The following is an 11,352-nucleotide window of genomic DNA, read 5'->3' on the forward strand; positions in this document are numbered from 1 at the left end:
TTTGTCTAGTTTAGGAACACCTTAAATCCCTTTTCTTTGCTAGAGATTTAGGGAGACCTTTCCCAAAAACAGAGGGAAGAGCAAAAAATTTGCTAAATGCCAGAGTTAAGTGTGCAGTTCCACTAAGGAGGTCATTGTGGATCAGTTGTTGTTTGTAGAAATGGAAATAGTTCAGACATAAATACCAGCAGTTCCAACACCTGGCAGTTGTCTGTCCTGAATTTGTTTGATTGTATTACAACAGTCATGTTTTTATGTAACTAAGGATTTAATAAGGACAAGAAATATTATTTACTTCAGAAGACTTCACATCATGGTTCATTTCATAGCAGTCCACAGTTCATTCTATAGCAGCCAAAGCATTGTCTCATGGTCCACAGCAAGATGTGCTTGTTTTGAGGGGCATCCCCGTAGGAGAGTTCAGAGGGAGGACAAGTTAATGAGGGACAGCCCACTGCATTGTTCAGGCTGCAGCAAGTTCCCGGGGCAGCAGGGAGAAGGAGCAGTGTGGTACCTGCAGATGTGCCTTGCATTCTCTGCTCAGGATGCCAATCACACAGAAAATTCCCTGCAGCTTGGTAGCGGCTCTGCTTTCTGTCCTCTGCAGGATACCTCCAGCTGAAGACTGTCCCAAGAGCGCATAAGAGTACACGGTGTGTGGCAGCAGTGGCAGCTTACTGGAGAGGGAGGGGTGTAGCCAGGGGCATGTTGGACATTGCTGAGCTGACTTAGCACTGCAGCGGAGATGAAGAGGAAAAGAGGAGCACTTGGGTGGCACATGCATTTCATTCACTAAGGCTTCTCTGTCAGCGTATTAACAGAAGAAAAATAACGAACGGGCCATGTGCCCGCAGTGCAAGCCCTAGATGTGATGTGGGATCGCAGGCAGTGCATTTCACAGGTGTCACAGAAAGATGAATGCAAAGATGACTCTTTGCATACTTCCCTGTAAAGCCAATCTGTGTTGTTTTCAGTAACCTCTTTGGCAATGTTTAGGGATAATATTTTATTTCATTTATTCCAGATAGGCAGACAGCTTTGTGCCCTGCCTGAAGGCCACTCTTAGGTTTCACTCATGTGAAACACAGGTATCTGAAGTGTCGTTGGTCTGTTATGCTTTTGTCAGGAGACTGGGCCTGTGGTTGTGCTGGGACACCACAGGGGTCAGCAAGAAGAGGTTCAGCCTGGAGAAGAGGAGGCTCTGGGGAGACCTGAGAGCAGCCTTCCAGTACCTGAAGGGGGCTACAGAAAAGATGGGGAGAGAGTGTTCAGCAGGGCCTGGTGTGACAGAACTGGGGGTAATGGTTTTAAAATCGAGAGAGGTAGATTCAAGATTAGATATCAGGAAAAAATTGTTTACACTGAGAATGGTGGAGCACTGGAACAGGTTGCCCAGGGAGGTGGTGGATGCCCCATCCCTGGAAACATTCCAGGCCAGGTTGGCCGGGGCTCTGAGCAACCTGATCCGGTTGGAGATGTCCCTGCTCCTTGCAGGGGGGTTGGACTGGATGGGCTTTAATGCTCCCTTCCCACCCAAACCCTTCTGTGATTCTAAGAAGCAGTGGAAGCAGGTGGCGGGGGTACCTGGCCTGGCCTGGCCTGGCAGGACAGCCCTGCTCTCCAGATCCAGCAGTTCCCGTTGCAGTTCACCTCGTGTTGACCTCGTGCTCGCCCACTGCCAAGCCTCCACTCCTGTCAGTGCTGCAGGCATGTAGGAGTTGTGGGAAGACACAGGATTCCTTCCATTTGCCAGGAGAGGACTGCAGCTTGGCTCATGTAATGTGTGTTTTTCTGTGTACGTAGGAAGGATTATTGGATGGTAATAAGATTGCCAGTTTGTAAAGAATTGCTGGCAACATCCTGCGCAGGTACAAGCCAGCACCTGCAGGATCTGACCTGTTTCCCTTCCAGGAAATTTGCAACTCAACCACATCTAGTGACTAGAAATGTGTTTTGCAGGAGTGCTCAGAAAAGCGGATGCATGGGAGCATGTTTCCTACTTCTCCATTCGTCTACTACTACGATGATGAATGCGATATCAAGAGAAGAGCAAACAGATTAAAAAGAAAGGTTGCAGGTACAGTGTATTTTGGGAGATCCCTACTGCTTTTCAGTTCTTTGAAATACTTTCTTCTGTACTTGCTGCTTTTAGAAATACTGTGGGAAAAGCTATAGGGATTTGAACAGGTAGTCTAATGGTAGTAAAAGATTTGTGACTTTATTCATCCATGTCTATCACAGAAATTTATTGTGTCAAGGCTACTAGGTGGGTCTTGTCAGATGTTTTAGCTCTAAAAAATCCACTGACATTCAAAATGCTATAAACTAGCGGGAAGAGGATTAAACTGTAATTTGTTAAGATTCTAGTCCATTGACAGAAAAAAAAACACTGTGAAAAAATCTATCGGAGATCGATTTTTTTTCTAACTAACTTCATACACACATAGGGAAAGCTATGATGGCTCGGGTACTAGGTTTTAGGTTTCCTGCATGGGTATTGAAATAAACTGCTCTGTTTTACAGAACTACAGGAAGCCGGCCTTGTGCCAGAACAGACACCTCGGCAGGAAGAAAAGCATGGAGGGCACAGCCATAAGGAAAAGAGCAAGCTGTGGAAAGAACACAGGAAGCATAACAAAGATGATAAGTGTCACAAAAAGATGAAAATGTCCCAGTCAGGGAAATCCAGAGAAGAGAAACACAGAAGTTATGTGGAAACCAGCCACAATTTGGAGGAGGACTTCCCTAGAGGGTGTAAAAGGCAGGCGTGTAAGGGCAGCAAAATCCGTCAGAAGTCCATTCTCCAGGTGTTCTCAGGCAGCAAGACTGCATATGCGCATGAGCCTCAGGAAGGTGCTAAAAGGGAGAAGAAATGGAAAAAGCAGAAAGACACTAGTCCAAATATCAATGATAATTTATTCCTTATAAAACAGAGGAGGAAAAAGTCCAAACAGAAATCCTGGTGATGAGGAAGTAGATAGGTAGCACCGGCATTTAATGGCTCCGGCTCTGCCTTCTGTTTATTTTTGTCCCTCTATTAGCACACTGAGTTTGAGTCTGTCCCTGAACCCACGCGGGCATGGGCACCAGTCACACATCCAACGTCCATCTCTGTTCCCAAAAGGGAGTGATCTGTTTGTGGTGAACGGTCTGCCTGACAGGCAGCACGTAGTACTTCTGCCTGGAATGGCTGTGCTTTCCAGCAGTCCCAGCATAGGCTATAAGTTTATTTTATTTGCTTGGCAAGGGGATGGGGTTGGGTAGGTTTTGTTTCTTCACTGGTGAGATGTTGCTCTGCCTGTCGGAGGAGGATCCCTGCTAGGGAGCACGATGCCTTTGGAGCTGACACTGGAGAGACTCTCACGTCAGGAGTCAGGAGAGAGACCGGGGACATGGGGGTAAAGCACGTCCCCCATGGCCACTCAATCATCTCCAGAGTGCAGCTGGGCACCTTTGCACTTCTGTCCCTCCTGGAAGGTGCTGCAGAGTCATTGCCTTGGGTGTTGGGACGTGACAGTCTCCTGCCTCACGCTCAGTGTGCTGTCATGGATCCGTCCCCCTTGGTGCCACGGCTTTCGGTGCCGAGCACAGGTGAGCTCTGTGCGAGCCTGTTCCCTGTCTTTGCCAGCTAGTCAGCACAGCAGAAAAAGCAGCTGAGAAATGGAACCCAGTTTACATCTCGAATTAAATATGTCCTTGTCCCCTTGATGTGGAAGTTGTTTCTGGAGAAAAGATAGCAGAGTATGAAAAATGTACTTGATTCCAGACACACTGTGCTGCAATTTAGTAATTTTTTTAAAGACAGTTATTTTTGTACACTGGAATTAAACAGGTGTGTTGTTAAAAGTTTTGTAAGAATAAAGGCTTCATCAAAGGAACAACCCCAATAAAACTTTACATGAGGTATATAAAAAAAGTGGGTTTGTTCTACACTTTGTTGCCTTACCAAGTGTAATTAAAAACAGTGTCTGCTTCTCTTTCCTGAGCTGAAACTACATCACCTCTGGCAAGAGATTTGCTGGTTCTGAAAAGGAAATTATCTGTACTCCACTGATTCATGACCTACTCTGTACTATAGGACTCCTTTTTCTAAGCAATTGACAGTAACTAACAGCACAGTTTCATAAAGGTGCATCTCCTCTCGTAATTCGTATCAACAAACACGCCTTTGGCTACGGCTGTGTTTTTGAAATTATAATGTATTTGTAACCTGTGCTACTGCAAGGGTATCTGAGGAGGGGAAATGGGTACACTAGAAAAAATTCAGGACTGTCATTCTGCCAGTAGTATTCCATGCTGGTACTCCCTAAATTCATCGGCTTTTTGTGGCAAGGTTGTCAGTGAGAACACTGCTGCTTTAGTGACCGTGTCACCTCATCTCAGGGGTGTTTGCACAGAGCTACGCCTGCCTAATACTTGGGAACCTAGTGCCCAGTTTTTCTTAAGTGTGTCCTTATTGGGAACTGAAATTTATCTCTGTGTAACTTAATTGATTACTTAATTGAAAAGTTCCTGGTGATAATGAAGAAGTGAATCACTTCTAGCCCTAATTAAAAAAAAAAAAAAAATTAATTCAGCTGCTGAAAAGACTTGCCTCTAACACTGAAACTGGTCTTTTCCCATGTGCTGTGTTTTACATCCCTTTTGGTGTATCAGCACCTGGTTCTGTTTGAATAAGTCTCCGGTAGCCTTTAGCTAGACCAGCAAGTGGACTGGCAGGTGGGGCAGGAGGGTTGTTTTCAATGAAGTGTTGAGATCAACTCCAACTTTTCTGATGCTTCAGTTTGGTTATGTAGCCAGTTAAGTTGTCACAAGGTGAGTAAATCTCTTCTCCGGGAGCTGCGCCCTTCTGTAAAGGGCCACTAAGAGCTCAGCAGACTATGTTCCTCCTCTCATGTCCCCTAACGCATCCTTGGACAGAAGTGTTGTGATAAAGGGGATTCCCAAAGGGACCCGATTCTCCATCTGCAAGAGATGGATGGCTCAGACATCAGCAGTTACCACTGTCTGGGGACATGTAAGAAGCCTGTACCTACTGTACATGGACACCGTGCAGGGTTGGAAAATCTCTACCCTCAAAAAGCGTGATGGTGTAACTGCTCTCAGAGGATCACATCCTATGGGCTGCTGTACCTCCAAGGACAACTAGAAAGCACATAAGTACAAAAAATAGGGAAGGGGCAACACCCCTAACCTGTGGTTAGGAAGATTTTAGGGAATCTTGCCTCCCAGAACTGTTTCCTCCACTGTTTTTCAAGCTAATATTCAGTAAGTTTAGGAGACAGAGCAGGGTAAGGTAAAAATGACTCAGTGAAACTGAGGCCTCATCATCAGTCCTGGTGCGGTACAGACTGGTCCACGCTCTGGAGAGTTTTCAGATCCTCCGTGCCGCTCATTACTGGAAAACATCAAGAGCAGGTATTTATCTGCTTCACTCCCCCAAAACTGAAGCAGCTGTGTTTTCAACAATGTCCAAGAAGCCAAGGAGAAAACTCTGAGCTGCAATAGCATCTAACGAGCGGTCACTGAGCTGTCACTCGATGAGGTGTTTCCATGGGTGCCATGCGGTGGGCCATAAAAGAAGACAGCTGCTGTTGGACGTGAAGGCCAGAAGAGCATTATTCTGATGGCCACCGGGGTAGCACACTCTGGAGAGGTTCCCCACAGAGACCTCCTCTGAGTCTACCTCTAACTGCCCTCACTCCACCATTCTTGTTCTCATTTTCAAAGGAACCCACAAGGAAAAGAGCGCAATTTACTCCTCCTCCAGGCATTACGCAGTGGCTTTATGTGATGATGCATTATTTAGCAGCCTAGCCAACATGAGAGGTGACATCAGTAGTGGGAAAACAATACGCACTGCAATTGCGCAACACAGGAAAGTTCGTCCATGTTAGTACAGCCATGCCAGTGAGGCTGCTGTAGGAAGACTCATACACCAAGGCAGGAGCAGCGGCGTAGCCCCTCCGTGTAACAGATGCAGGGGCCTTTATTTTGCCTGTGTGCAGGGTGGCAATTGGATGTGGAGCTAGTCAGATTTTCTTAACTCCTCCTCTAAAGATAAGGTTCCTGGCCACTGTGGCAGCAGTTAAGCCAGCCAGGAGTCCCGAGTTGTTTCTCTGACGCTCAGTGGCTTCAGCCAACAATATTTCACCTTGGATTCTTCTTTGGAATTTTTCAAAACCAGTTACATGCTGGTGAGCCAAGGCCTGCCTTCTCTTGGGATGCTAACGGGGCAAGTTTAGGCAAGGTAACTTAGACAAGGGCTTGGGTGAAACCCACAGAAGCTTGGCTGTAGATTGTAGCTCCTGCCTGTCACTGGCTCTGATGTTGCGAGTACCAGATGATAACATTTGTGGTGGAAGCATCTCTGGCTTTTCCTCCGTGCACTACAGCCGCCCAGTCCTGCAGATATCTAACCCAGCTTTTGCTCTGATAGATGTCTCTTGCTCGTAGTTGCAAGACAGTGAGTAAAAGCACAGAGAAGGTGGAATATTTGGGATCATGGGAAGATGAAAAGATAGATAAACCAGCAACATTTTGGAAGTGGGTGGGAGCTGACTGGGGAGCAGTGTTGCAGTGCAGCTCCCAAGCTGAACATGAGGCAGCAAGGCTGTGGTATAAGAGACAAGATACTGCAGCAGCATACACAAACTGGACCATCAACCACAAGCCCACTTAGGTCACAGCAGGTTAAGACATCAGCTCAAATACTGAATTGCATCAGGCTTTGCACATCAAGACAGAGCGAATTTGCTCGGGAGGGCTCACCACAGAATTCTGAGAAGAATCAGAAGGTCCAGATAATGCAGCTAGCAAGAGAAGACTGACATGAGTGAGGCTGTTTTTTTTTTTCCTAGAGAAAAGCGGCTGGGTAAATAAGGTGCAAAGGAAAATGGCTGTTGTTAATATGAGGATGAGTATGGCAACAAAGCATGTGCTTAAAGAACAGAAAGAAAGATGTAGCTGAGACACTAAGAAAAAAGACCTTAAAATGGTGAAGATGAGAGGGACCACAGCGTGCAGTCTCACTGGTGGGTTTCAGGGAAGAGCAGAGCAAACATCTGCTGGAGATGACAGAAGTGGTTGAGCAAGCCAATGAGTAGATGGACTGCTGGGAACCCTTTCTTCAGGGGTCTCTCAGCAGCCTGGTCCTGTCCTGCCTTCCACACGAGCAGCAGTGCCCTGAGCTGCTGTTTGGCAGAGTGAGGTCTGGCATGCCCATGGCCAGGCACTGCTGGAATCCAAAGCAGAAGCCAAGACTTACATCCTATGATTCCAGGCCCAGAGATGGACTCCTATGGTGGACATCCAGGCAGTGAACCATCTGCCCTTAGATCGTAAAGTCAGGAAATCATCTCTGCTTCCCTGCTGGAGAAGCACAACCAAGCGCCTGGTCTGTGTGCCCATGCGGTGGGCTCCACTGCTGGGTCTCTTTTCTTGGGCCACTTGAAACAAAATGGGTTGTGTCCAGCACCGGCAGACTCTCACTGGTACTCAGTGCCTCCCAGCACTAACAGCAAGGCTTCTGTCCATCAGCTGATGAATTTTACAAAACTTAGTGTAAAAATAATACAGCTGAAGCTGTTTTTACATTAGATGAGAAGGGCAGGATAAGGAAAATGGCAAAAAAGCATGATGCATTTTCCATCAGGAAAAACATCTCCACATGAGGTACCAGTTACAGGAAAGCACTGTATTAAAATCCTGTTCTGGACCGGGGGACTTGCAGACTGAGTTGCTTTCATCAAGCTCCATTTTATCCAATTAAAACAAAATGTACTCAGCCTGTCATTCCTCCCACCTGCTTTTTCTGCCCCTCCTGTAAAGAACTGTCAGTCTTTACTCCAGAGATGCCTGGGACTGAAAAACATGCTTATCCCAGGAGAGGATGGTGTCTCGAGGTCACAGTTGATGTGCACTGGTGAAGCAGCATGAGGAAACCTACATCGCGTGAATAAATAACGGGCTGTAGCTCAGCCCAGACTCTGTGGAGGAGACAAGATGGATGGATCAAAAGGTCAGAGTCTTGTTTGATAATGGGGGCAGTTGTCCCGGGAGTGAAGAGGGGAGAAGAGAGTATTTGGTCTATCATTTGTTGCAGCCACTAGACAGCAAGGTTGAGGAGGGAAGAAATACTGTGATTTGAGGTGTACATCTCCACAGCATACCAGTGTGCACTGGAAAGGAATTAAACGTGTCTTTGTAACACAGAGGAACAGAGGGCTGGCTCCTCCTTGAAGCTTTCTTTTCCCTAAAGCCTGCCTAAAAATACCAATATATATATCTGTCTCTCAAGGCATGAGCTATTGTAGAATCTGCTGGGAAAGTCATTTAACCAAGCATGTCTGAGCTACACAGCCACGCAGTACCGTGCCGCTGGGAGCGGTGACCAGCGTTTCAGACGGCGAGAGCCGCCCTGCACGCCCCCGCGCAGCCGGTGATGCCTGAGGCACTGCGGCTGCACCCCAGTCTGCAGCCTTCGCACACAGCCCCAAAGGAGAGGTCTGAAACCCACGGCAGAAAGGTGATCTGGTCCCACGGCGCTAACGCCATGCGGGTCTCCAGCCGGATCATCAGGGAGGCACCAGGCATGAGCAGCATCCTGCTGATGAAAGGGCCAAAAATCAGGGCATCCCCTATCAGACAATACTGCTACCGAGGTGTGGGGTCCCGTGCTGGTCTGGCTGGGGGATGTGTCATCTCCTCCGGGATGGCACAGTTCCTCTGGCAGCAGTGCTAGGAAGTCTGTCTTGGACCCCAAAGCTCTCCAGGCTGACACGCAGTTTGTCAGCGAGCCAGTGAAGGTGTTCGCCCCAGGGGGTCCTTGCAGCAAAGCATCCCAACACATGTGCCCAAGGAGAAGTGTGGGATATTTGGAAAGCAATGGGCACATAGTGAACAATCTCTGGATTGTTTAATGGGACTGTTTAATCTGTGAGCCAGAGGCCTCTGCAGGCAGTAGGCCATCAAGGTAGTAGATGGGAATATGAGCAAGCGTATCAATGTACGCGAATGTGGCGAAGTTAGTTATGCGGGTGGGAATATGGGTGAATGTATCGAAGCGAACAGGACCTGAGCACAATGGACAAAGCAAGCGTACGTGCTGAAAAGCAAAGGTAGGATGGACAAATGTCGTAGTTCAGCCCTGATCAGGACCAGACTATGCAGTCTGTCTCTCACTCCCCCCACCCTCCGAGAGAATAGGAGGAGATGATATAAGAAAAAAAACAGCTCAAGGTTTGAGATAAGGACGGGGAGAAATCCTTAAAGTTACCATCACGGGCAAAACAGACTCGACTTGGGGAAAACTATTCATTTATTTCTAAAATTAGCAGGAGAATGAGACAGGGAGCAAGATAACCTCCCCCCACCCCTCCCTCTTCCCGGGCTTAACATTATCTCTACTACCTTCCCCTCCCGAGCGGCACGGGGGGGGAAAAGGGAATGGGGATCGCGGTCAGTTCATCACGCGTTGTTTTACGCCGCTGTATCATCGTCAGGGGAAGAACTCCTCGCATTCCTCCTCTGCTCCAGCATGGGGTCCCTCCCACGGGCCACAGTCCTTCGTGAAACTGCTCCGGCGTGGGTCATCTCTTCCACGGGGTGCAGTCCCTCTAGAACAGCTGTCCCAGCGGGCCCTCCATGGGGCACAGCCTCCTTCAGGCCTCCACCTGCTCTGGCGTGGGGTCCTCCACGGGCTGCAGGTGGATCTCTGCCCCTCCGTGGGCCTCCATGGGCTGCAGGGGGACAACCCGCTCCACCATGGTCGTCACCACGGGCTGTAGGGGAATCTTGGCCAGGAGCCGCGTTACTCCTCCCCCTCCTTCTTCACTAACCTTGGCGCCTGCAGCCGTTCCTCACAACAGGCTGGCAGACGCCTCTCAGGATCCTTTTTACATCTTATTCACTTCTCATCTCCTCTCCACTTCTTGCAGCCGGGCCGGGCCGAGTTGGGCCCAGTCGGCTGCCCTGTGGGAGGCCAGAGGGTGAGGCCTGCAAGGCCCATGAGGCTCGCGCTTCCCCCTCTCTGCCCCCTGCTCAGCTGCTTCACATCTTCTCCTCCTCTTTTTCCTGTTTTTCCCCTACTTAAATACGTTATCGCAGAGGCGTTATCACGGGACATTCTGCTACCAATTGGCTCGGCCTTGGCCAGCAGCGGGTCCGCCCTAGGCCCGGCCGAGTCCACTGAACAAAGGGGAGCGACTTCTAGCAGTTTCCTACAGAAGCAACCACCTTAGGCCCCCCCTCACTAACAAAACCAGAACAACAAAGTAAGAAGTACGTGACTGAAAGCAGGATACAGGCAGAGGGAACCGTTCGCGTGGTCGGAACTCCATAACCAATCAAATTATTGCTTTAGGCACATGGACAGTACATGCTAACCAATCAATAGATGGCTTGCACATGAACAGGAACTAAAATATCTATATAAACCAAGCTATTTGGGCAATAAAATGGCATTTGCTTGATCATATTGGTTGCGTGCAGTGTCTGTGACTTCCGCGTCAACAGAGAAGTCCTTTTGCCAGCGCTGGTTCATGCCCTTTGCACCTCCCCTAGTGAGCAAGTGGAAGCAGTATTTGTGAGAGCACTTGTGAGGAGTGGGTGAACAAGAAGAAATCGCTTTACACAGCCAGCCAGCCCAGCTCTGGGGAGCCAACCCATAGCTTGGGCTATGCCCAAGACCTGCTGCATAGCCAGGGGCTGAGCACAGACATGGCCTCCGTTGCTCCTAAAACAAAACAATCCTTCCCTCCAGCAAGGAGCTGCAGCTACACAGCTGGCTCGGCAGAGCACATGGAGCTTTCAGATCTTGATCTTTGCCAAGCAGTCTCTTGCCATGAGTCATTTGCAGAGCATGACGGGGATTTGATTTGCTGTTCTTTGCAACGGAGCTCACTGGCTTTGGCCTTCTTCCTTAACTGCAGCTCAGAGGACACCATTGCCTCCCGGTTCTGGAAATCAGAAGGCAAATTTCTCTGACAAACACTTATTTTGTTTTAAGGCAGCAGCCCTGAGCCCTCTTGGAAGAGCAGTACCACCTCTGATCTCCACCGGACGCACAGGACCTCATGTCCTGCCCTGTGGCCGCCAGTAGCCCGAGCAGCCTCCGCCCGTGGCAGGAGGCCCACGCACTCCCACCCCGCATATTGCAAGTGTAGGAGTGTGGGCTCAGGCCGCAGCGCCGGTGTTTGCCACCGCAGGTGGATGATGTCCATCCTGGCAGAGGCAATGGCAGAGGTGATGGCAGGGAAGGAGCTGTGGTGGGCAGATGGGCAGAGCTGGGGGAGGGTGGCATTGTGCCCCAAGCTGGGCTGCGGGAGGACACACGTCCAGCTATGGCACCAG

The 11,352-nt window shown here is 49.1% G+C and overlaps 1 protein-coding gene across 1 annotated transcript in view; it reads left to right on the forward strand.

Annotated features, from left to right (window-relative positions):
• ZCCHC7 (zinc finger CCHC-type containing 7) overlaps nucleotides 1-3,877 on the forward strand; it is a 116,595-nt gene extending 112,718 nt beyond the window's left edge. Inside the window, exons 10-11 of the mRNA XM_086770441.1 lie at nucleotides 1,960-2,077; nucleotides 2,524-3,877. Coding sequence (XP_086626567.1) covers nucleotides 1,960-2,077; nucleotides 2,524-2,966 — 561 coding nt within the window. The 3' untranslated portion in view covers nucleotides 2,967-3,877. The remainder of the gene's footprint in view (nucleotides 1-1,959; nucleotides 2,078-2,523) is intronic.
• The last annotated feature ends 7,475 nt before the right edge of the window (nucleotides 3,878-11,352 follow it).

This window comes from Chlamydotis macqueenii, chromosome Z (genome assembly GCF_036417535.1).
Source record: "Chlamydotis macqueenii isolate bChlMac1 chromosome Z, bChlMac1.mat, whole genome shotgun sequence".
Taxonomy (NCBI): Eukaryota; Metazoa; Chordata; class Aves; order Otidiformes; family Otididae; genus Chlamydotis; species Chlamydotis macqueenii.